Source organism: Bufo gargarizans, chromosome 6, assembly GCF_014858855.1.
Source record: "Bufo gargarizans isolate SCDJY-AF-19 chromosome 6, ASM1485885v1, whole genome shotgun sequence".
Classification (NCBI taxonomy): Eukaryota; Metazoa; Chordata; class Amphibia; order Anura; family Bufonidae; genus Bufo; species Bufo gargarizans.
Window position 1 is genome coordinate 206,779,740 of NC_058085.1, and position 26,965 is coordinate 206,806,704.

The following is a 26,965-nucleotide window of genomic DNA, read 5'->3' on the forward strand; positions in this document are numbered from 1 at the left end:
ACATGGCTTTTATTTGGCTTGGTCATTAAGTCCCAAATAAGCTTGATCACCCATGGAGTTAAAGGGGTTCTCCGGACCCTACTTGAAAATTGCCCATTTTCATTACCTGTGGAGGGAAGGTTATTAAACCAATACTTACCCTCCACAGCGCAGCCCTTCCTATGATTCTCTTCACGGTCAAGTGACCGCTCCTGAAACATTTTCAAGTCTTCCGGTCCAGCGCAGTCTTCTTTTTTTCCTGCCTGAAGCAGGAGACGAAACGTCATCACTGACGTCACCGCCTCCTGCCGGCCTTCCTAGGTCCCGTCACTTGCACACTACTGTGCATGCGCTGGGACCGCCGGACATCATCTGAGTGTTGTACAGGCTTCTATGTAATGTAAGCACTGTACATGAGTGACAGCATAGCGATCAGCCACAGAGGCTGATCGCTATTCTGTACAGGAAATTGGGGCAGCTGTGGATGGCACATCGGCGCCCTTGTGGGCACTGTGGATGACACCGTTATGGGGGCACTGTGGATGACACAGTTATGGCAGCTCAGTACGAGAGATAGGGATCATGCAAACTACTGTGATCAGCCCAGGAATCCATGTCTCAGAACATGTGTCAGCCACAATTTCCAGGCCAACCTCGGCTCCCCTGACCAGATGAGAGACTAGCTGACTGTATCATACATTACTGTCATATCGTCAGTTTGTTCAGGAGAGCGCGGTCGGCCTGGGAGATGCGACGACACGCATACATCATGGTCTTATATCACGTGTATAACACATGTTGGCCCAAGATAAACCCTTCAACAGTCAGGACCAAAAAAGATAAAATTAAGGCTCATGCACAGGACCGCATCCGTTCTGCTTTCTCCAAGTAGCAGATCTGGTAAATAAGGATACTGCCTGTGTGAGATGTGCATCTTTTTCCAGAGCCATTGAGTTCTATAGGTTTTAGATTTGCATTATGAGGACCAGAATAAAGACATGTTCTATCTTTTGCTATACTGATATACGGAAGTGGAAAGCACGCTGATGAAGTCCATGTGTTTTCCACATCCGTATGTCAGTTCTGCATAAAAAAAAAAAAAAAAAAAAGTCTTATTTTGGTCCTCATAATGAAGACCTGGAAGACCTGAAATCCATAGAAATCAATGGGACTGCAAAAAATATGTGGGTTGCATACAGACAGTATCCTTATTTAGCGGATAAATGGATACGGTAGTTTGCATAAGGGTTTACATAGACAGCTCAGCAGGCTGTATTATACAAAATGGAATTCGATACACAGCTCAGCAGGCTGTATCATAGAAGATGGGATTAGATATCACACTTCAGCAGGAAGTATCGCACACATACATGTTAGGATTAGATACAGATGTGTTTGGATGTGCTTGCTGATTCCAGCTGTTTATTACACTCTGGAGATGGTGAGGAAAGAGCCTCAGTCAGTCAGTAATGGGATTTAGACACAGAGAAGCAGACTCATGTCTGGGTGTAGTAACATGGACACAGGAGTTGTTGTGGGTGTAGCAGCAGCTGCAGACAGAGCAGAGTGAGAGGCGTGGCCAGCCTGTGACTCATTACTGTGCAGTGCAGCCAGGCATGTGTATCAATAAAGTTATGTATTCAACAAAACAAGAAGGGAGAAAGTAAACAGATCTGCCAGGATAGTCTGATGTCTTTCAGGGAGGAAGGAAAGCGCAGACATGAAAAACAGGGGCATATGTATGCATGGTAAAGGGAGTTAGGAGCACATAAAAAGAATTTTGATTTTGGGACTGGACAACCTCTAATTTCAACATTTTCAATTCGTTACCTGGGTCAGAGATGTTGCTAGCTACAGCTTTGGCCTCTAAGACCATAGGAGAAATAGTTTTGGTGAGCTCATCTGATGCCGTTTTCACAGCCTCACGGAATTTCGGATCCTCAGAGTTCTCCACTTCTCGTTTGGCTACCAATAAAATGCGGTTTGCACGGCGGGCAATACTGGTGGCTCCAGCAACTAACATTTGCGGCTGCATATTAGCCATAGCCACCTTGCATTTGTCAATATCCTTTTTGATGGCTTCCTCAGATGCATCCAACAGGGATCTTGTATCAATGGCTTCATCAACCAGACCTGGTAAGTGAAAGTAAATGATGGTGACAGAAAGCATGAATATTGCATTACAATAAAACAATATGCAATGATCCAATTCTCTATACAATTATTTTAGTACAGGAACGCAAACCTGTCATCTTTTCTATATTGTCAATCCATTGGTTTTTCATGGTTTCAAAGTGCTCATGGGCAGCTTGGTTTCCCGGATTACACAATAGGATGCGAGCTGCAGAAACCACCTATATTAAGAGATTTTATTTATTTTTTTACAAAAAAGTAATGGGAATAATTTTTAACATAAATCACTTGCATACTAGATAAATGACCTGCTTTTATAATATCAGACCACAAAATTCAAAAACTCAGACCAGTAAAGCTCCTATTAAGGTAATACTTTTGAAATGTTCTTGTTCCAAGCAGATTACTGTACAGTATCTAATCTAAGTATCCCAGAAATCTAACCAAGCAAAATCTGATCTATATAGAAACTGAACTACTAATAAGGACTGCTGGGTGATGTTAGCTCTGATCTAAAATGCAGCATTCAGTAATGCTCATACCTTTATTTTTTAAAGAGATCTACCACAACTCAGGCTCAATATAGAATAAAGCTGCAAAATTTCACAAAAGATATGCAGATATATGCATTTACAATCATGTTCCGCAGCACTATAATACAGAGTGTTAACCGAACCATCAATGCATTTATTACATTTTTTATGATTAACAATAAGATTCTGGGTGTTTAAAAATGATTACCTGAAAACGACAAAAAGAACCATATATTGTTTGATGCTATATTGTACATAATTAGAAAAAAGGGTTTGAACCAAACCTGTGGTGTTAGCTCCCTGGCTGTCTTCACCGTTGCCTGTATGCCTTCCACTGTGGCTTTATTAGCAGCTCCCACAGCTGCTGCTTTCTCAGCAGTGGCTCCCAAACGTGCTGCATGGTTTTCAAAATTGGCAGCCCTCTCTTGAAAGACCTATTTCCCCATTTTAAAAACAAAAAATAAATAGTATATAATGTATCAATTATTTAGCTACAGTTTACAGATACACTGGCACCAACCTCTTCTCTGTTGGGTGCATCAAGTGGGGAGGTAGCAGCCACAGCCAGGAGTTTTATAGGAGTGGTAGTATCACTAAAAACATCAGACACCTCCTGAGTCATCGCCTCCTGCATTTTCGACTTCAGATCCTTTAAGGAAAAAGTATAGAAATCTGCTGATTGCCAACCAACACCAACTAGAAAAATGTAGGGGCGTCAGGTAAAAAAAAACAAAAACTAACAAACAAAAAAACAACAGTGTAGACAACAAGTCCATTTACCTTTAATGCATCCTGGAGTTGAGCAGCTACAGAACGAGCATGGGGCGTATCCCCTTCACCACGAGCAGCCAGTTCAGCAAGTTGCCCCGCCAGTTGTTCCACACGGTCACATTTAGCCAACATCTCTAGGCGGAAGGGCCCCATCATTGAGTTGCCTAGACGCCTGCCTTCAGCTACTAGACCACGAATGGCAGCCTGACCTTAAAATAAGGTAGAAAAAGACATCAACACTTATGTATCTAGATTGTTTAGAGTTACTTTTTGTTTGAGATCCTTTGCCATTATGGCAAAGACAGCCAGCAACTACCTGCATTGGTGACAAGCCAAGAAAGAGACGTTAAAAAGCAGGAGGATCAGAGCGCAATTATTTAAATCTTTTTATTGGGCCAACGCCTTCGTGGCTGCAGAAATGAATGGAGCTTGTGAGCAACAAGAGCAATGGTGATCCCCTCACGGCACAAAGCATCCGATTTGCATACTAACAAAAGGCAACTTGGAATGCAAGCTTGGATTAGAAAAAACAAAACAAAAACAAAAAAAAACACAGCATTTTAAAATCAGGTGAACCACAGCTATCTGGCCATGCAAACAGTTGGAAAGGGAGGTCACTGAGGATGGATTATTAAAATTTCACAAATGGAGAATCCAGGAAAATCCAGGAGGTGCAGAGTTACCCATGGAAAAGTAAAAAAGTGTATTTAGGCATGGTAATATAAAAAAGGTACCCAGCATGTCTTTCTAATACATAATACATGGGCAGCTGTGTAATGCTACCATTCCTCTGCAGTAGCAGCTGTAGCAAACATGTACAGTTGTGTTCAAAATAATAGAAGTGTGCTTAAAAAGTGAATAAAGCTCAAAATGCTTCTAATAGCTTTTATTTCCATACACACAAATGCATTGGGAACACTACACATTCTATTCCAAATCAAAACATGAAGAAAAATATATCAAATTTGTGTTGAAGACAAGCGAGTATTAGACTGTTCAAAAAAATAGCGTTTGTATTCTTCTCTACAAACATTCACTATATAAGCTGAAAAATGTTTGAAGATTTTGCTTTTCTTTTGAATCACTTAATATTTAGTTGTATAACCACTGTTTCTGAGAACTGCTGTACATCTGTGTTGCATGGAGTCAACCAACTTCTGGCACCTGTGAACAGGTATTCCAGCCCAGGATAATTGGACTACATTCCACAGTTCTACTCCATTTCTTGGTTTTGCCTCAGAAACTGCATTTTTGATGTCACCCCACAAGTTTTCTATTGGATTAAGATCCGGGGATTGGGCTGACCACTCCATAACATCAATCTTGTTGGTCTGGAAACAAGATGTTGCACGTTTACCGGTGTGTTTGGGGTCGTTGTCTTGTTGGTACATCCATTTCAAGGGCATTTTCCTCTTCAGCATAAGGCAGCATGACCTCTTCAAGTATTCTGATGTATTCAAACTGATCCATGATCCCTGGTATGCGATAAATAGGTCCAACACCGTAGTATGAGAAACATCCCCATATCATGATGCTTGCATCACCATGCTTCACTGTCTTCACAGTGTACTGTGGCTTAAATTAAGTGTTTCGGGGTTGTCTGAAACTGTCTGTCCACTAGACCAAAAAAGAACAATCTTACTTTCATCAGTACACAAAATTTAAGATTACACTTACCGGTAATCACTTTTCCATAAGCCCATGACAGCACCCTTGAGAGACCGCCTCCATCCAGGACAGGAAACAGGAACTTTCGTGGAGAGCTCATAAGGAGGAGCATGGCCCCGAGACCACCAGTTAATCGCAAGAACTTGTCCTAGACCACACTCTTCTCCTTTTTTTTTTTTTTTTTTCGTATATGTATATATATATATATATATTTTTTTTTTTTTATATATATTTTTTTTTTTTTTTTTTTTTTATATGAATATCAGGGTGGGAATAAACCCGGGTGCTGTCATGGGCTTATGGAAAAGTGATTACCGGTAAGTGTAATCTTAAATTTCCCTTTCGCCCATGACAGCACCCTTGAGAGACGATTAGAATAGAAATCCCTTTATTTCTTAGGGTGGGACTACCGCCTGGAGGACTTTCCTACCGAAGGCTAGCTGTTCTCTATTGCCTAGGTCCAATCTGTAGTGACGGAAGAAGGTGCTAGGCGACTGCCATGTGGCTGCTCTACAAATTTGTTCTAGGGTAGCGTCAGCCCTTTCTGCCCAAGTGGTGGAGACTGATCTTGTAGAATGAGCACCAAAGCCCCCCGGGGGCGCCTTTCCAGCTGAAGAATAGGCCAAATTAATGGCTCTTACGATCCATCTGGAAAGGGTTTTAGAAGAGGCTGGGAGGCCCTTATTTTTCCCACTAAACTGAATGAAGAGTTTTGAGGTTTTCCTCCACTGACTAGTAACCTCCAGATAATGAGATAGGCATCTTTTTACATCTAAACAGTGCAGTTTTTCCTCTTTTTCATTTCTCGGATCTTGGCACAGGGAAGGAAGGATAATGTCCTGCGTTCTATGAAACATAGAAACCACTTTCGGTAAGAAGGAAGGGTCTGGTTTAATGAGAACCCTATCATCTAAGATGTTAGTGTACGGAGGCGAGGTAGAGAAGGCCGAAATCTCACCAACCCTCCTTGCTAAGGTAATTGCGACAAGAAACGCTATTTTGAAAGACAAGATCTTTATAGGTAACTGTTTAAGTGGCTCAAAGGGAGGTTCTGTGAGGCTAGTAAGGACCAAGTTGAGGTCCCAGGGGGGAATTGAAGGTCCAGGTATAGGCCTAAGCCTGCTGATGGCTTTAAAGAATCTTCGGACCCACGGGTGGCTAGCGATGGGAGAATCAAAGAACGCACTCAAAGCGGATACCTGTACTTTCAGAGTACTTGGCCTCAAATTTTTTTCATGTCCAGCTTGCAAAAAATCTAAAATCCTACACATAGGTGGGGGATTCAAAGGATTCACTGGATCCTTGGCAAACTTCTGGAAGGTGTTCCAAATCCTGAGATAAATAGAGGAGGTGACATCCTTTCTGCAGGATAGTAAAGTGGAAACTACGCTCTTGGAGAGTCCTCTACTTTCTAGGATTTCCCCCTCAAGAGCCATGCTGTTAGGTGTAGCTGCTTCACACTCGGATGATTGACTGGTCCTTGGGATAGAAGATCTTGCCACTCCGGGAGAATCCAAGGGTCCGTCAAGGATAGCTTCCTCAACCAGGTGAACCAGGTTCTTCTGGGCCAGAAAGGAGCAATTAAGATCACTGTTGTTCTTTCCTGTCTCAGCTTCTGTAAAAATCTTGGAAGAAGCCTTAACGGGGGAAAGGCGTAGAGGAGCTGGTTCGGCCAGGGAAGGGAGAAGGCATCTATCCCTGTTGGTGAATCTCTCGTGCTGAGGGAAAAGAAACGATGACACTTTCTGTTTTCTCTGGTGGCGAACAAGTCCAGATGAGGACGACCCCAAAGTCGAATTATTTGATCGAACACCCTTTGGTTCAGACACCATTCCCCCTGGTCTAGTGTATTTCGACTTAAGAAATCTGCCACTTTGTTTTCTGAACCTTTTAGATGTATTGCCATAAGGGACGGCACAGAAGGAATTATAAGGGAAAAGATATCCGTTGTTAACCGCATCAGATTTTCTGATCTGGTTCCTCCTTGTTTGTTCAGATAGGAGACCACTGTGGCGTTGTCTGAAAAAACTTTTATAGACTTTCCCTGTAGTAAAGGAAGGAACTCTTTTAAGGCGAAAAAGACCGCCCTCAGTTCCCTCATGTTTTGGGAGTCTAGACTCTGCTCTCTTTCCCAAACACCTTGTCTTAAGTCCCCTTGGCAACAGGCCCCCCACCCGGAAGGACTTGCGTCGGTGGTAAGGGTAACAAAGTCTTGTTGGAACCAAGGGAGCCCCTGGGACAGGTTTACGGGGTTCAGCCACCAGTGAAGGGACTGGATCACTTGGGGGGTGAGTGTGAAAGGTGTATCTAATGGGCGGAGGGAACCCTGCCACTCCTTCAGAATTTGCCACTGTAGGGGTCTGGAGTGAAGATGGCTCCAACTGACCGCTGGTATAGTTGAGGTCATTCTGCCCAAGACCGCCATTGCTTGTCTGATAGTAGGGTTCTCTGCCGATATCAGGGACTGAACCTGTTGTATTAATCTCTGAATCTTGTCCTGGGGTAGAATACAGAGTAGTTTTTTTGAGTCCAGCATCATCCCTAAAAAAATGCAAACTTGGGAAGGAATTAAATGGGATTTTTCTCCGTTTATTTGCCAGCCGAGGTCTTCTAGGATCTGCACTACTTTTTTGAGGTGCGCTTCTAGAATGGATCTTGACTCTGCTACCACCAGGAGATCGTCTAAGTAAGGTATTAATAAAATGTCTTTTTCCCTTACATGAGCCATGACTTCTGCCATGACTTTCGTGAAAAGTCTGGGAGCTTGAGAAATCCCAAAGGGAAGGGCTGTGTATTGTAAGTGCTGGATGTGACCTCCTATAGAAACCGCGACTCTGAGGAATTTTTGACAGTCTAGCCGAATGGGAATGTGGTAGTACGCATCTCTTACGTCTATCGTAGCCATGAAGCAGCCCCTGAACAGATGTTTTATGACTGATTGGATCGACTCCATTCTGAATTTTTTGTAAGAGAGGAATTGATTTAAATCCTTTAGATTTATAATAGTTCTGAATGTTCCATCCGGTTTGGGGACCAGAAGAAGGGAGGAGTAAAAACCCTCGCCCTTCTCTGCCTCCGGCACCGGGATTAGAACATTCTTCCGAAGTAGGGATACAATCTCTTGTTGTAAGGCTAGATTTTTCCCCGGGTTTCCTAGAAAATTTGTGATTTTGAATCTGTCCGGTGGGCGGGAGACAAACTCTAGACAAAACCCTTCCTTTATAACGCCTAAAATCCAGGGACTTGAGGAGATTTTCTCCCAGGCGTAGAGGAAGAGAGAAAGTCTGCCCCCCACAGGAGAGAAACCGTCATTGCTGTGATGGTTTAGAGGTTGAGGAGGATTGGGAACTGAAGAGAAACCCCTTGCTTTTCCTATTCTTGTTGTCAGCTCTGAAGTCTTTCCTCTGCCCCCTAAAAAAATCTTTCTTGTTTTTGCGAAAAAAACGTTGTTTTTTCGGGGGTCTGGAGACAGGGAATCCTTTTTTATTGTCCGAGGCTTTATCCAAAAGGTCGTCTAAGACGGATCCAAAAAGATAATCGCCCTGACAAGGAATTGCACACAGCTTATTTTTAGATCCCGTGTCTCCCGACCAACCTTTTAGCCAAATAGCTCGTCTGGCTGAATTTGAAAGAGCGGCTGATCTAGCATTTAATTTTAAAGCATCGGCTGATGCATCAGAAATAAAGTCTACTGCTTTAAGTAGAGTGGGGAAAACGGTTAACAATTGATCTCTCGGGGTCTTGTTCTGAATGTGAGATTCTAACTCCTCTAGCCATAATTTCAGAGACCTAGCAGTGGATGTGGTGGCAATATTTGGTTTGAATGCTTGAGCTGAGGTCTCCCAAACTTTTTTTAAGTAAACCTCTGCTCGCTTATCCATAGGGTCTTTAAGAGAACCTAAGTCCTCGAACGGAAGGGCTGATTTTTTTGAAATTTTTGCAACAGGTGCATCCAATTTAGGGGGTCTGTCCCAGTTTGCTGAGTCTGCCTCGTCAAAGGGATATTTTCTTTTTACATTTTTTGGCACAAAAAACTTTTTATCGGGTCTTTTCCATTCCCTCTGTATTAAAAACTTTATATTCTCGTTAACGGGAAATACCCTAGATTTTTTCTGCCCGAGATCACCAAACATGATATCCTGAACGGATTTTGGGTCTTTGGGTTCGTCTACTTTCATAGTCGCACGAACTGCTTTTAATAAAGCTTCCGTATCATCGGGGGAAAAGAGTGGCCTGCCCGTGGATTCTTCATCCTGGGACGAATCTGGGCTATCTAGGATTTCTCCCGTATCGCTTTCCTCTAAGGGATCTGAGTCAGATCTATCAGCCGTGCTTGGTCTGGTTCCCAGGGAGGTAGAGGCTACAGCGGGAAAGCTCTTTTTGAAATCCTTCAGGGAGTCCGAGACCTCCGTCTTTACCATCTCCCTAATACTGTGTAAAAGGGATGGGGACTCCTCCTCCACTAGTTTCTCAATACAACTTTGGCATAACTTTTTCAACCAAGAGGGGGCCAGTTTCTTTTTACAGATGGCACACTCCTTCCCTCTGGTCTTTGAAATTGCCTTTCTAGGGCCCTCTTTTGTAGTCTAAATGCAGGAAGAGACAAGAGGGAAAGGAGATTTAGCTTAAAAAATGAAATAAATGGTGGGGAATGATCCCCCTTACCCCACCAGGAGTACCGGTCTGATCTCATGACCCTCCTGTTGATCGGCGCGTAAGGCACTCTCCTCCTCCATACTGCTGTGGGATAGAGAGTGACTCCCCGGATCCAAGGAAATGTGGCTTCCTGTAAGGCTGGCTGGCTGGGCTGCTGCTGACCGTGCGCCTGTGGGTCCGAAGTCCTCGGTCGGGTCCTGCTGGAAACTTTCTGCGGCCTAAGTAGGAGAATACTCTTCCTCTACCGAGACCCGGATCTCGCCGCATCGCGAGATTTTTAGTTCCCCCTGCGCGCGGCAAAGGAGAAGGCCCCGGCCCGCCTGAGCACTGTCGGGCAGGACCGGCGTGCCGAACGCACCTCTCGGTGAGCCCGGGACTGCAGAGTATCGCCAGCGGAGCGTAAGCCAGACCCCAGCAGCAGCACCAGACTCCGGCCGGCGGCTCCAAGAGGAGACTTATGCCGGAACAGGTAACCCCACTCTTAACACAATTCCTCCGGGGCCCTGCAGCCTAGCTTTTTCTTTTCTTCTCTCCACGAACCGTCCTCTGTCTAGGACAGGAAACAGGAACTGGTGGTCTCGGGGCCATGCTCCTCCTTATGAGCTCTCCACGAAAGTTCCTGTTTCCTGTCCTGGATGGAGGCGGTCTCTCAAGGGTGCTGTCATGGGCGAAAGGGAAATGTCTCTTTAGGCGAGTCAATGTGCTCTTTGGCAAATTGTCACCTCTTCAGCACATGTCTTTTTTCTTTTCAACAGTGGGACTTTACGGGGGCTTCTTGCAGATAGTTTGGCTTCAGATAGGAGTCTTCAAATTGTAACAGTACCCACAGGTAACTTTAGACCTTCTTTGATCTTCCTGGAGCTGACTGTTGGCCGAGGCCTTGCCATTTTGGCTATTCTTCTATCCATTTGAATAATACTTTTTCGCTTTCTTCCACATCTTTCAGGTTTGCCATTTTAAAGCATGTGTGATAATTTTAGCTGAGCAGCCTATCATTTTCTGCACTTCTTTAAATGTTTTCCCCTCCCCAATCAACTTTTGAATCAAGGTACGCTGTTTTTCTGAACAATGTCTGGAACAACCCATTGTCCTCAGAATTTCAGAGAGAAATGCACTGTAACCAGCATGTACGACATTTGCCGCTTTCCTTCCTTAAATAAGGGCAATAATTGCCACCTATTTTTCAAAGAATGAATGACCTCACTAATTGAACTCCACACTGCTATTATTTTGAACACGCACCTTTCAATTAGTGATTCAATTACACAGAATCAGCAACATGCATGTCATGACTGTTGGCTTTCTACTACTCTACTAAACCTGCTAGTAAATTATTTGCCATGTAGAAATATCATTTCTACCAAAAACAGTGATTGATCAGGTTAGTGATGTCTTACTGCTATTATTTTGAACACAACTGTATGCCTTGACATGGCTTACTCTAGTGAGAATGGCTGATCACAAAGTTGGGAATCTTGAAGAGCGAGTGCACAGTCAAATAGGTTGATGTAGAGCAGGTAAATCATTTTAATATTAGTTTAGTTTTTTGACAAATCCCACTAATACTTGCAGCGGGCCCCTCACTCGTTTAGATGTATGTTCTAAAAGCAATTACAAGAGGGCAGCACAGAAGGACTTGGGCTACTTTCACACTTGCAGCAGTGTGATCCGGCCTGCTGTTCCGTCGTCGAAAATGCCTGCCGGATCCGCCGCTGACAAAGCATTTGTGAGACGGATCCGGATCCATCTTACAAATGCATTGCAAGGACGGATCCATCCCTCTCTACTTGTCATGCGGACAGACGGGTCCGTCGTGTATATGTTTCCAAATTTTTACCGGTCTGCGCATGCGCAGGTGGCCGGAAGGACGGATTCCTATGGTTTTATCTTTTGCCTGATCAGTCAAAACGACTGAACTGAAGACATCCTGATGCAAACTGAAAAAATTACTCTGCATTCAGAATGCATGGGGATATGCCTGCTCAGTTCTTTTCCGGTATAGAGCCCCTGTGACGGAACTCTATGCCGGAAAAGAAAAACGCTAGAGTGAAAGTACCTTTAGCAAGCATGCATAGGAAGACTAGCAGGAGACTGGAAGGTCTGGCTGGTAAACTTTAGTTCAATGCTCTGCAATTAGGTATGCTGCCATAGTATGTCTTGGCATGACAGCATGGTAGAAAATCATAAATACATGACTAGTCTAATAGAAAACATGCATTGTTTGTAGAGGTCCATGTGTACATCTACTTTACTTACCAACACCACGGTCATCCACTGAAGGATTGTCAATCCAACGCTGAGCTTGCTCTACTTTCCCTTCCATGTTCACTGCAGCTTTCACTGGATGGCTGTTGCTTACAGCACGGTTCACTTTAGTTTGTAGATTCTGCAATGAAGTTGCAATTTGCTTAGCCAGGGCACGTGCTTCAGGGGTGTCACCCTTTCCCCTGGTTTGAAAAAGAAAGCAAATATTAGTATCATTTATCTATAACTTATATCAATTTGTTTTTATTTTGGTCTCTTTGGGGCTCACAGTCTTATTTCCATATGTTGACACACATACTCTTATTTGGGACATTCACTATGATTTTGTAGATTGGGATGAAACCCTCAAAAGTAAAGTACATTATAAATGTTTAGTTATAACTTTCACACTAGCGGTTTTCTTTTCCGGTATTGAGTTCTATTAGAGGGGCTCAATACCAGAAAAACACACATCAGTTTAGACCTAAGGCATTCTGAATGGAGAGCATTCCGTTCAATATGCATCAGTTCAGTCCCTCTCACGTTTTTTGGCCAGAGAAAATACCGCAGCATGTTGCAGTTTTTTCTACGGCCAAAAATACTGAACACTTGCCAGAATGCCAAATCCGGCATTAATTTTCATTGAAATGTATTAATGCCGGACCAGGCATTAAAATTTCCACATTAAAGGATCCGTTCTTCTGGTCCGCGCATGCACAGATCTTTAAATCTGCCCAAAAATATTAATACTGGATCTAGACAACCAGAAAGACTGATCCGGTATTGCAATGCTTTTGTCCGACGGATCCACATCCCGATCAGTCTGACAAATGCATCCGTTTGCATCCAGATGGCCAGATCCGGCAGGCAGTTACGGCGACCGACCTGCCTGCTGGAATCCTCTGCCGCAAGTGTGAAAGTACCCTTAAGGGTTGAATAGTGGTACATACTGTTGACGGAGGTCAGACAACTTGGCAGTAAGAGCTGCAATCTCCCCCAATGAACGTAGGATGTCCTCTCGGTCTTTGGGATCCTCACACAGTTCAGCAATCTTCTTAGCTTCAGCCAGAATGGCTCGAATGTTCTCCTCTCCTTCTGGACCCCCATTGGGATCTGCAAGCCAACTCTGTGAAAAACAACTATATGAATTAGGGCTCATTCACACAGCCGTAGTTCTGCCGTGCCCGTATTGCGGCTCGCAATAAAATTTGAGTTGCGTACGGCAATGCATAATAGGGTATGACCCATTTGTAAATTTGGGACTGTGATTATCTTTAAAGTTTGTCTATTGGATGCAAAGTATTTTTAGCATTAAGAGATTTTGCCTCCCTCCGCAGAAGACTAGTCACCTGGCACTAACTGATACCACAATATGCTAAGGCCTAAAGAAAGTTGAAGTAGTGCCATCAGTGCAAAAATAACCTGTGGCCTAATCAGAGCTCTGAAGAACAGTAACTTAAACCAAAATAACGAATACAATAAAACAACAATGAACATGCACGAGTCCTTGCAAGCAAAACAATACAGCGGAGAGAGGGTCAAACTGCGCAACCCTAGGGGGTGGCTTACAAAATGCTAAAAAATAATAAAAAACAAAAAAGCAACAAGCTACATCGCCATCATATGGACGTCTGAATGGAACCTTACAGGGGGGTGATCAATGACTGAGGTGATCAGGGAGTCTATATGGGTGATCACCCCTCTGTCATTGATCACCCCCCTGGAAGGCTCCATTCAGACGTCCGCATGTGTTTTGCGGATCCGATCCATGTATCCGTGGATCCGTAAAAAATCATACGGACGTCTGAATGGAGCCTTACAGGGGGGTGATCAATGACAGAGGGGTGATCACCCATATAGACTTCCTGATCACCCCCTGTCATTGATCACCCCCCTGTCATTGATCACCCCCCTGTAAGGCTCCATTCAGACGTCCGTATGATTTTTTACGGATCCACGGATCGGATCCGCAAAACACATGCGGACGTCTGAATGGAGCCTTACAGGGGGGTGATCAATGACAGAGGGGTGATCACCCATATAGACTCCCTGATCACCTCAGTCATTGATAACCCCCCTGTAAGGCTCCATTCAGACGTCCGCATGTGTTTTGCGGATCCGATCCATGTATCCGTGGATCCGTAAAAAATCATATGGACGTCTGAATGGAACCTTACAGGGGGGTGATCAATGACTGAGGTGATCAGGGAGTCTATATGGGTGATCACCCCTCTGTCATTGATCACCCCCCTGGAAGGCTCCATTCAGACGTCCGCATGTGTTTTGCGGATCCGATCCATGTATCCGTGGATCCGTAAAAAATCATACGGACGTCTGAATGGAGCCTTACAGGGGGGTGATCAATGACAGGGGGGGTGATCACCCCATATAGATTCCCTGATCACCCCCCTGTCATTGATCACCCGCTGTAATGCCTCGTTCACACTTCAGTGTTTAGTCAGTGATTTCCATCAGTGATTTGTGAGTCAAAACCAGGTGCAACTCTAAACACAGAACAGGAGCAGATCTTTCCCTTCTACCTCATGTCTGTGGAGGCTCCACTTCTGGTTTTGGCTCACAAATCACTGATGGAAATCACTGACCAAACACTGAAGTGTGAACGAGGCCTAAGGCTCCATTTAGACATTTTTTTGGGCACAAGTTAGCGGAAATTTTTTGTTTGTTTTGTTTTTTTCTTACAAAGTCTCATATTTCCACTAACTTGTGTCAAAAAATAAAATCTCACATGAACTCACCATACCCCTCACGGAATCCAAATGCGTAAATTTTTTTAGACATTTATATTCCAGACTTCTTCTGACGCTGTAGGGCCCCTAAAAGGCCAGGGCAGTATAAGTACCCCACATGTGACCCCATTCCGGAACGAAGACACCCCAAGGTATTCCATAAGGGGCATATTGAGTCCATGAAAGATTGAAATTTTTGTCCCAAGTTAGCGGAAAGGGAGACTTTGTGACAAAATACAAAAAAAAAATCAATTTCTGCTAACTTGTGCCAAAAAAAATAAAAAATTCTAGGAACTCGCCATGCCCCTCACGGAATACCTTAGGGTGTCTTCTTTCCAAAATGGGGTCACATGTGGGGTATTTATACTGCCCTGGCATGTTAGGGGCCCTAAAGCGTGAGAAGAAGTCTGGGATCCAAATGTCTAAAAATGCCCTCCTAAAAGGAATTTGGGCCCCTTTGCGCATCTAGGCTGCAAAAAAGTGTCACACATGTGGTATCGCCGTACTCAGGAGAAGTTGGGGAATGTGTTTTGGGGTGTCATTTTACATATACCCATGCTGGGTGAGAAAAATATCTTGGTCAGATGCCAACTTTGTATAAAAAAATGGGAAAAGTTGTCTTTTGCAGAGATATTTCTCTCACCCAGCATGGGTATATGTAAAATGACATCCCAAAACACATTCCCCAACTTCTCCTGAGTACGGCGATACCAGATGTGTGTCACTTTTTTGCCGCCTAGGTGGGCAAAGGGGCCCACATTCCAAAGAGCACCTTTCAGATTTCACAGGTCCTTTTTTACACATTTTGATTTCAAACTACTTACCACACATTAGGGCCCCTAGAATGCCAGGGCAGTATAACTACCCCACAAGTGACCCCATTTTGGAAAGAAGACACCCCAAGGTATTCCGTGAGGGGCATGGCGAGTTCCTAGAATTTTTTATTTTTTGTCACAAGTTAGCGGAAAATTATTATTATTATTTTTTTTTTCCTTACAAAGTCTCATATTCCACTAACTTGTGACAAAAAATAAAAAATTCCAGGAACTCGCCATGCCCCTCACGGAATACCTTGGGGTGGTAGTTATACTGCCCTGGCAATTTAGGGGCCCTAATGTGTGCGAAGTAGTTTGAAATCAAAATCTGTAAAAAATGGCCGGTGAAATCCTAAAGGTGCTCTTTGGAATGTGGGCCCCTTTGCCCACCTAGGCTGCAAAAAAGTGTCACACATCTGGTATCGCCGTACTCAGGAGAAGTTGGGCAATGTGTTTTGGGGTGTCATTTTACATATACCCATGCTGGGTGATATAAATATCTTGGTCAAATCCCAACTGTGTATAAAAAAAAAATGGGAAAAGTTGTCTTTTGCCAAGATATTTCTCTTACCCAGCATGGGTATATGTAAAATGACACCCCAAAACACATTCCCCAACTTCTTCTGAGTACGGCGATACCAGATGTGTGTCACTTTCTTGCCGCCTAGGTGGGCAAAGGGGCACACATTCCAAAGTGCACCTTTCGGATTTCACCGGCCATTTTTTACACATTTTGATTTCAAACTACTAACCACACATTAGGGCCCCTAGAATGCCAGGGCAGTATAACTACCCCACAAGTGACCCCATTTTGGAAAGAAGACACCCCAAGGTATTTCGTGATGGGCATAGTGAGTTCATGGAAGTTTTTATTTTTTGTCACAAGTTAGTGGAATATGAGACTTTGTAAGAAAAAAAAAATAATAAATCATCATTTTCCGCTAACTTGTGACAAAAAATAAAAAGTTCTATGAACTCACTATGCCCATCAGCAAATACCTTAGGGTGTCTACTTTCCGAAATGGGGTCATTTGTGGGGGTTTTCTACTGTCTGGGCATTGTAGAACCTCAGGAAACCTGACAGGTGCTCAGAAAGTCAGAGCTGCTTCAAAAAGCGGAAATTCACATTTTTGTACCATAGTTTGTAAACGCTATAACTTTTACTCAAACCATTTTTTTTTACCCAAACACTTTTTTTTAATCAAAGACATGTAGAACAATAAATTTAGCGAAAAATTTATATATGGATGTCGTTTTTTTTGCTAAATTTTACAACTGAAAGTGAAAAATTTCATTTTTTTACAAAAAAATCGTTAAATTTCGATTAATAACAAAAAAAGTAAAAATGTCAGCAGCAATGAAATACCACCAAATGAAAACTCTATTAGTGAGAAGAAAAGGAGGTAAAATTAATTTGGGTGGTAAGTTGCATGACCGAGCAATAAACCACTAAAGTTGTGGAGTGCCGATTTGTAAAAAAGGGCCTGGTCACTAGGGGGGTATAAACCTGTGGTCCTTAAGTGGTTAAACAAACTAGGCTTTAGCGAAAGCACCATCTCAATGATACGGGCATTGTATTACATGCCTACTGCCAGAGTATTTGTTAACAGCACCATGTCTGACGAATTTAACATAACGAACGGAACCAGACAAGGTTGCCCCCTTTCTCCCATTATTTTTATTCTCACCATAGAACCTTTAGCACAAGCAATCCGACAATGTCCTAACATTAAAGGGGTATGCATAGGAGAAAGGGACCATCGCATATCTTTGTACGCGGATGATATTATAATGTCCCTCCCCGGCCCTTCTCAGTCCTTAACCTCAGCACTAGAAATCATAGAATCCTTCAGTAAAATTTCATACTACAAACTTAACCTTGACAAATCTCAAATTCTTTCCCTACAAATCCCGGAAGCCACTCAAGAACAAATTAGGTTATCATTCCCATTAGACTGGGTGTGCTTGGGTGTGTATGTTACCACACTAATAAGCTCTCTATACAGCAATAACTACATCCCCTTGCTGTCGACTTTAGATGCGGAGATGGATCAAATAACCAAATGCAAAATTTCATGGTTGGGGAGGATCGCATCGTATATAATATCCTTATATTTCCGAAACTGTTATATCTGTTTAGAACATTACCGATCAATCTCTACCACAAATTCGGCACTAAGAAGTTTTGTCTGGCAGAATAAAAAAACAAAAAACAAAAAAAAACCTGAGTAGCTAACCATCCTATCAAGAGAAAGAAGGGCAGGAGGACTAGGTCTCCCCAACATCAAACATTATTATCTGGCCACCCAAATTTCACAACTTCAACGTTGGTGGACAAACTCCCCCACATTCCTATGGGTTTCTATTGAATCTACGTTATCCCCATTCCATAACCTAAAAGCTCTACTCCTGTCTGCCCTAACTCCATCTTATACTACACCCAAAAACATACTATATAGCGTATCAGTCTCCCTGACCAATTGGAAAAAGTAACATAAATTGGGTTCCCTTGGAATAAGATCAATACAGAAATTGGCACCTATAGTCTCTCTGGAATTGTGAATAACAGATTTAGAATAGAACACATGGAAAACTAAGGGGATAATTATGATTTCTGACTTATTTAAGGAAGACCAATTATACTCAAATCCATGAACTATATGCCATTCCCAACCATGATTTTGATAAATACCTTCGTCGACTTTTTTTTTACTTCCAGCGCGCCGTTTGAGGTAGGAGCAGATCATAGAGTATTCGTATCTTGGTCACAACTAATCCTCCCCAAAAGGGGCCTTAAACCTTTTTATACCTCCCTAGATAACAAAGGTAAATTCATAAAAACCACCCCACTATAATCGTGGGAACTCGATCTTCAGAAAACATTCACAAATGCCCAATAGACCATGGCCTTGCCCTTTGCTGCTAAATGCTTTAAATGCCCTCTTCATTAGGAGTCATACAGGAAAACAGTGTTGCAGTGGTATTACACCCCAGAACGACTTAATATGATTTACCCAGGTTCGTCACACTTATGTTCGGGAGGCTGTGGATGCAGAGGCAAGCTATCACACATTTTAGGCATTGCCCACTTCTTACCAACCTATGGAAGCAGATCTTTAAGATAATTTCTGATATGATTAACTCCCCTGTACCACAATCTCCACAATTAGCTTTACTCTTTATTGGTATAGATTAATTATCTGTTCAGCATAGAGTTCCAATTGCCCATCTTCTCCTGACAACCAAACTAACTATAGATAGATATTGAAAATCACAGCAAATCCCCACAATAACAGAGATTGCTGAAAAGTTTGATAAGACATACTCTTATAAAAAAATCCTCTCATAATTTTCCATCACCCTTAAAGTTTAAAAAAACTTGGCAGCGCTGGAAGAAATACAGAACATCTCCTGTTCTGCTCTACACCTGAGGAACGACTATCCTATGTAACCCATAAGAAACCTGACACTATTTAAACTCATTGCGAATCTTATTACCTGTATCAGAAATTGTGTACCTGATATCACTTATATTCCTTGTTTTTTTATGTATTTGTCTTTACCTGATACCCTTTACCTTGTATTCTTTCATAATTGTGAAATTCTTTTAGCTTAACTAGAATTATGTGGACTCACATCCACATATTTCTTACAGATGTATGTATATTTTTTCTGCACTAGGCCACTCCTAACTCCGCCCAAAACATAACTATATACCTAATCCCACCCAGTCCCCTTAATGCCCCACAAAGTAATTATTCCCCCTTCATGCTACCGCACAGTATTTATGCCCACATTCTGCCTCCACAGAATTATGCCCAGCTGTGCCCCCCGATAATATGCCTCCCCTAGTAATATGCCCACATTGTGCCCCCCAGTAATAGGTCCACATTGTGCCTCTTTCACAGAATTATGCCCAGCTGTGTCCCCCCCATAATATGCCCACATTGTGCCCCCCCATAATATGCCCACATTGCACCCCTCACAGAATGTAAAAAAATAAAGACAAACACATACTCTCTTTGTTCCTAGCAGCAGCAGGACATCGGCTGCTCTAGTTTGTGAAGGATGCGGAGCCGAGGCTGACTGCCAGCCAGCCCCGCCCCCACACAGACCAGAGGTGTGCAGAGCCTGCAGGAATAATGAAGCATTATGGCAACTGTCTTGGCTTCCTATGGGACGCAGGAACAGCTGCCAGAGAGTGGGAGAGCTACAGAAATCCCGCCGGACGAGACGGTTGGGAGGTATGCCATTAGGTTAACGGTCGCTTATCCTACCAAGGCACTTCTCCCCAGATTACTTTTGGTGGGACTACCAGCTCTATGGGAGAGCCCTGGTTGTACCAAACGTCTTCTATTTAAGAACTATGGAGGCCACTGTGCTTTTGGGAAGTTACAGTACAGCAGAACTTTGTTGTACCCTTCTCCAGATCTGTGTCTCTGCACAATCCTGTCTCTGAGCTCTGCAGGCAGTTATTTCCTACTAATGGCTTGGTTTTGCTTTGATGTGCATTGTCAGCGGTAAGACTTTTAAAAAGACACACCCCTGTTTATATAATCAAGTCCAATCAACAATTTAAACAGAGGTGGACTCCAGTCAAAAATGTGGAAACAGCTCAGATGATCAAGAGAAATGGGAGCCTCCAAAGCTAAAATTCCAAGTGCCATAGCAAAGGGCTTGAATATTTATGTCCATGAAAAATTTTAGTCTCTTTTATAATAAAATTCGCAAAAACGTCAAAAATTCTGTTTATTTTATTATTATTATGGAGTAAGAGCAGATTGATGAGAGAAACTTAGTTTTTATTTTTTTTGCAATATAAAATGTGAAAAAAAATTAAAGGGTCTGGGGACTTGCTGAATGCATTGTAGACATTAATATGGAGTTGGTACCCCTTTTTCAGTTAAAACAGCTTCCATTGTTCTGGGAAGGCTTTCTACAAGATATTGGAGTGTGTTTAAGGAATTTTTGCCTATTCGTCCAGAAAAGCATTTGTGAGGGCAGGCACTGATGTTGGGTGAGAGGGCCTGCTATACATTTTAGTTTTCCCAAAGCTGTTCAATAGGGTTGAGGTGACGACTGTGTAGGCCAGTCAAATTCTCACATAACTATGGGGGTTATTTATGAATAGATTAGGGTTGTTGATACCATAAGAAGTATTGCAATACCATTTGATACCACGCGAATAAAATAAAACACCAAAAAAAAAGCTGCGTGCATTCCGCATTTTATGGAACGTCCTGCCCATAATAGAACAGTCCTATCCTATTTTTTGGGGGGACAAGACTACAAAAAAAAATTGCGAATTGCGCGTTTTTGTTTTTCTGTTACGGCATGCACAGCATAGGAGATATTTTTTATATTTTAATAGTTCGCACTTTTTAGGGCGTGGCGATATGTAATAAACAATAAAAAAAAATGATATATGTAAAATTGGGAAAGGGGCGATTTAAACATTTAGTATTTTGGTGTTCTTTTTTTTATTTTACTTTTTACTTACTAACAGGTCTGCGACTAAAAAACTGTTATTATTTTCATCTAATTTCTATGTATTTTGGTGTGCTGAAAATAAATAAAATATTGAAAAAAACTTCTAGACGTCATGATTTGCCACAAAATGCAAGTCTTTTATAGTCTTTTTATTTTTATTCCAAATTACTATTAATTAATTCACATAAGTGCATTTAAGATATAAAATGCCCCCAAAAACCTTAAAAAAAAGGGGTTGTCTGAGTACTGTAGCACTGTAAATCTGATGGTCAGCAATATATACATAAGCTAAGCAAGTTTTAGGGGAAAATAAATTATATTTCCTCATTTCCCTAGTTCTTTTCTTGGCCCTTTGTTATTTGCAGGTAAACAATCTCTTCCCCTCCTCCCCTGCAAATAGGGTGAATGCAAGTGCTGCTCTGAGTGACATGCCTGACTACTGGGATACTCAGCATCATGCTGTATGTGTAAGCCTCAGCCCTGAATCTGTGCTTCTAATGGTAGAAGGGGTTAATATTTCCCGAAGAACCAGACTTTGAAGATGATACAAGACCAAAATAGTTTTCTTAGGAGGGATGAATGATTTGGTAAGAGACTTTAATCTTCCCAAAGATGCCGCTAAGTTACTCGGATCAAGGCTGAAAAGCAGGAATTTATTGTTGCCAGGAGTGTCATCTTCATGGTTCAGACATCGTGAAAAGGAGTTCATTTCTTACTTCGTCCGGGAAGACAAGTTGGTGTATTGCATCGATGTCGAAGTTCTGATGGGTCAATTTAAAATCCAATATGATTCAGAGCAATGGCGTCTTTTTATAGATTCTTCAAAAAGTATCAAAGCAGTTTTATTCTACAACGGTGGTTTTTACGCTTCCATACCTGTAGGTCATTCCGAACACTTGAAGGAAACCTACGAGAACTTGGAATTGGTTCTTCATAAACTTAAATATGAAGACCATGGTTGGCAAGTGTGTGGGGACTTGAAGGTCTTGTGCATGCTGCTCGGGCAACAAGCTGGGTATATAAAATACCATTGTTTTCTGTGTCTATGGGACAAGAGACCGATAAAATCACTGGACCAAGAAGAGTTGGCAGCCAAGGTTGCTAACAGTCGGTGAAAAAAAAAGGTCTTCCGAGAAACTTTGGTACCTTCCCATAAAGTTCTTCTACCACATTTCCACGTAAAATCGGGATTGATGAAGCAATTCGTAAAATCACTTTCAAGAGATGGAGAATGCTTCAAATACTTGGTAACCAAGTTTCCAGGCCTGTCAGAGGCAAAATGGAAGGAAGGTGTGTTCGTCGGACCAGACATTAGAAAGCTTATAGCTTGATCAAGAGTTTGTCAATACCAACACGGATCCTCAAAAAGAAGAGTGGATTGCATTTAAAGAAGTCGTACAAAATTTTTTAGGAAATAAAGATAGTCGGACGAATGCTCACAGCATTTCAAGCTTTAGGTTGCCTGATGAGTTTGAATGTCAGATGCTACTTACAAGAGCAAATGCACCAAAAGGAGCCTCACAGGGAAAAAGAAATAGAGTTTAGTATGTGTGTAGGTGAGCTCATTTCAGTTCAAAAAAGGATTTTAATGAAAAAATTATAATAAAACTTTAATAAGTCTATTTCCATTTATTTTAAGGTATTAACCATGTTAAATAAGGCATCTAAATTGTCAGGAAATGTGATGTCCTATGACAAAGGTCATTTTCGGATTCAGCGCACCAAAAAAACAAAGATTACGTGGAATAACCAAAGAAGCTCTTGAATTTTTTTTTATTTTTTTTTGCAGACCTGTGATTTTTTTTTAGCCCCTTAGTAGCTAGAACCTGGGATATTTTAATCCCGGTGTCCAATTCACCCCTAATAGAGCTCTATTAGGGTGAATAGGACTTCACACTCTCCCTGCTGCCTAGGCTTTGTGCAACACAGAGGGGTCAATTGCAAGGCATCGCACGCCCTGTCAGAGGGCAGGTGCCAGGTATGCGATACCGCAACCCGCTGCTTACACTTAAATTAATGTGTTAATTATATTCATTGGTGGCGCGGTGGCCACAGTCCCTTCCCTCCTCCGCAGGACTAAACTCCGATTGGTGGCAGCTGCGGCACATGGGGGAGGGACAGCCTCTTTCTCCACTGTGCAGCTAACAGCACCTGCCATGTTCTCTAACAGATACGATCCGGGTCTAAAAGTATTGATTGGGTATCAAAACTTCAATACCTGGTGCAACTCTAGAATAGATACAGGCCAATTTTTCGCGTATATCTGAAAAAAAAAAAAGGGCGTGGGTTGGGAATGGGGCAGTCAAGCCCGTCTCTTAATTTTCTAGAAACATAGAATGTGTCGGCAGATAAGAACCACTTGGCCCATCTAGTCTGCCCAATATACTAAATACTATGGATAGCCCCTGGCCCCATCTTATATGAAGGATGGCCTTATGCCTATCCCATGCATGCTTAAACTCCTTCACTGTATTTGCAGCTGCCACTTCTGCAGGAAGGCTATTCCATGCATCCACTACTCTCTCAGTAAAGTAATACTTCCTGATATTAGTTTTAAATTAGAGGGGCAAAGGTTTAAAAGTATGTCCTCTTGTAGCAGTTTTTCTTCTTTTAAATATTCTTTCCTCTTTTACCTTGTTGATTCCCTTTATGTATTTAAAAGTTTCTATCATATCCCCTCTGTCTAGTCTTTCTTCCAAGCTATACATGTTCCTTTAATCTTTCCTGGTAAGTTTTATCCTGCAATCCATGTACCAGTTTAGTAGCTCTTCTCTGAACTCTCTCCAAAGTATCAATATCCTTCTGGAGATATGGTCTCCAGTACTGAGCACAATACTCCAAATGAGGTCTCATGAGTGCTCTGTAGAGCGGCATGAGCACCTCCCTCTTTCTACTGGTAATTCCTCTTGCTATACACCCAAGCATTCTGCTAGTATTTCCTGCTGCTCTGTGACATTGTCTGCCTACCTTTAAGTCTTCTAAAATAACGATCCCTAAATCCCTTTCCTCAGATACTGAGGTTAGGAATGTATCACTGATTTTATATTCTGCTCTTGGGTTTTTACGTCCCAGGTGCATTATCTTGCACTTATCAACATTACATTTTAGTTGCCAGATTTTTGACCATTCCTCTAGTTTTCCTAAGTCCTTTTCCATTTGGTGTATCCCTCCAGGAACATCAACTCTGTTACAAATCTTTGTATCATCAGCAAAAAGACACACCTTACCATTGAGGCCTTCTGCAATTTCGCTGATAAAGATATTAAACAATATGGGTCCCAGAACAGATCCCTGAGGTACCCCACTGGTAACAAGACGTTGGTCTGAATATACTCCATTGACTACAACCCTCTGTTGTCTGTCCCTCAGCCACTGCCTAAGGCCCCATGCACACAGGCCGTTGTTCACAGCCGTGTGCGAGCCGTGGAACCACGGCCTGGATCCCTCCTGAGAGCAGGAGCGCACGGCGTCACTGGTTGCTATGACGCCGTGCGCTCCTTGCTGCCGGCACAGTACAGTAATACACTGGTATAGATCATACCAGTGTATTACTGTATTGCGGCGGCAGCAGGGAGCGCACGGCGTCATAGCAACCAGTGACGCCGTGCGCTCCTGCTCTCAGGAGCGATCCAGGCCGCGGTTCCACGGCCCGCACACGGCTGTGAACAACGGCCGTGTGCATGGGGCCTAATCCATTCAACAATATGGGAGTCCAAGCCCAATGACTGCACTTTATTGATAAGCCTTCTATGTGGGACAGTATCAAAAACCTTACTAAAGTCTAGATAAGCGATGTCTACTGCATCTCCTCCATCTATTATTTTAGTCACCCAATCAAAAAAATCAATAAGATTAGTTTGACATGATCTCCCTGAAGTAAACCCATGCTGTTTTTCATCATTCAATCCATGGGATTTTAGATGGTCCACAATCCTCTCCTTAAGTATGGTTTCCATTAATTTCCCCACTATTGATGTCAGGCTTACTGGCCTATAGTTGCCAGATTCCTCCTTACTACCTTTCTTGTGAATGGGCACAACATTTGCTAATTTCCAATCTTCTGGGACGACTCCTGTTGCCAGTGATTGGTTAAATAAATCTGTTGTTAATGGTTTTGCTAGTTCACCGCTGAGCTCTTTTTATAGCTTTGGGTGTATCCCATCAGGCCCCTGTGACTTATTTGTATTAATTTTAGACAGTTGACTTAGAACCTCTTCCTCTGTAAAGACACATGCGTCAAAAGATTAATTAGTCTTCTTTCCTAACTGAGGTCCTTCTCCTTCATTTTCCTTTGTAAAAACTGAACAGAGGTATTCATTGACGCAGTCAGCTAGTTCTTTATCTTCTTCCATATACCTTCCTTTAGTTTTTAATTTGGTAATTCCTTGTTTTAGTTTCCTTTTTTCATTTATGTATCTGAAGAATGCCTTATCGCCTTTTTTCCCTGACTGAGCTAATTTCTCTTCTGCCTGTGCTTTAGAAGCTCTTATAACTTGTTTGGCCTCTCTCTGCCTAATCTTATAAATTTGTCTGTCATCCTCATTTTATTTTTTTTTTTATAATTCCTAAATGCTATCTTTTTGTTTTTAATAATTTTGGCCACAGTGGTCTCTTCCTTTTTTTGCTTTTACTGACAAGCCTAATGCAATTTTCTGTTGCCTTCAATAGTGCCACTTTTAAGTAGTCCCATTTCTCCTGGACTCCAATGAAACTGTTCCAGTCTGATAGGGACTCGTGTACCACTAATCTAATTTTAGAAAAGTTTTTCTAAAATCTAAAACTTTTGTTTTTGTGTGGTGTGACTTCTAGTAAACCACACTGACTGGTGATCACTAGATCCCAAGCTTTCCCCTACAGTAATATCAGATACCAAATTCCCATTTGTGAATACTAAATCTAAAATGGCCTCCTTCCGGGTTGGCTCCTCCACTACTTGCTGTAGAGATAATCCCAGTAGGGAATTTAGAATATCTGTACTCCTGGCAGAACTAGCTAGCCCTAGTGGAATGAGCTGAGAAATCTGAAGGGACCTGACAATCCGATTACGAATATGCCAGACCAATCACTCTCTTGATCCATCTAGCTAAGGTACGGCTCATGACCTTCGAGCCCTTATTCTGACCATGAAACTGCACGAAGAGCTGCGGGGTCTTCCTAAAGCAGGCATGTCCAAACTGCGGCCCTCCAGCTGTTTCAAAACTACAACTCCCAGCATGCCTGAAAACCTTACAGCTATTAGAGCATGCTGGGAGTTGTAGTTTTGCAACAGCTGGAGGGCCACAGTTTGGACATGCCTGTCCTAAAGCTCCTCGTAGATTCTAAATAAGCACAGACACATCTTCTGACATCCAAGGTATGAAAAGCTTTTTCCCCCTCATTCTTAGGGTCCTGACAAAAGGAAGGGAGAACCATCTCCTGAGATCTGTGGAATACCGACACTACTTTGGGCAGAAATGCAGGATCCGGCTTGAGTACGATACTATCCTCCAGAATCTGAGTATATGGGGGAGAGGATGATAAAGCGGATAGTTCACCTATTCGTCTAGCAGAAGTGATGGCCACTAAAAATACAGTCTTCTATGACAGCATCTTCAGAGGGATGTCCCGAAGAGGCTCAAACGGAGCCTTGGTTAAAGCAGATAGGACCAGGTTAAGGTCCCATGGGGCTGACTTAGATCTAACTATAGGACATAGTCTAGAGGACCCCTTAATGAACCTTTTGACCCAAGGATGAGTGGCCAACCTAAAATCGAATAGGACACAGAGTGCCGAGACCTGGACCCTGAGAGTGCTAGGCTTAAGCTTCTTGTGAAGGCCTTCCTGCAAGAAATCTAAAATTAACGCAATATTGGGTGAGCTCAAATCTAGGTCTGGCCCTGCAAACCAGAGGAAGGTCCTCCATACCCCGAGATAAATATCGGAGGTGACT

The 26,965-nt window shown here is 42.5% G+C and overlaps 1 protein-coding gene across 4 annotated transcripts in view; it reads right to left on the reverse strand.

The window, feature by feature from the left end:
- Positions 1-26,965, reverse strand: part of VCL (vinculin) — a 207,452-nt gene that overhangs the window by 62,757 nt on the left and 117,730 nt on the right. For all 4 annotated transcript variants that reach the window (XM_044300269.1, XM_044300267.1, XM_044300270.1 and 1 more), the window contains 7 exons: positions 12,935-13,110; positions 11,997-12,187; positions 3,426-3,625; positions 3,166-3,294; positions 2,930-3,079; positions 2,225-2,333; positions 1,810-2,112 (listed from right to left, as the gene is read on the reverse strand). In XM_044300269.1, the coding sequence (XP_044156204.1) occupies positions 1,810-2,112; positions 2,225-2,333; positions 2,930-3,079; positions 3,166-3,294; positions 3,426-3,625; positions 11,997-12,187; positions 12,935-13,110 (1,258 nt within the window). The remainder of the gene's footprint in view (positions 1-1,809; positions 2,113-2,224; positions 2,334-2,929; positions 3,080-3,165; positions 3,295-3,425; positions 3,626-11,996; positions 12,188-12,934; positions 13,111-26,965) is intronic.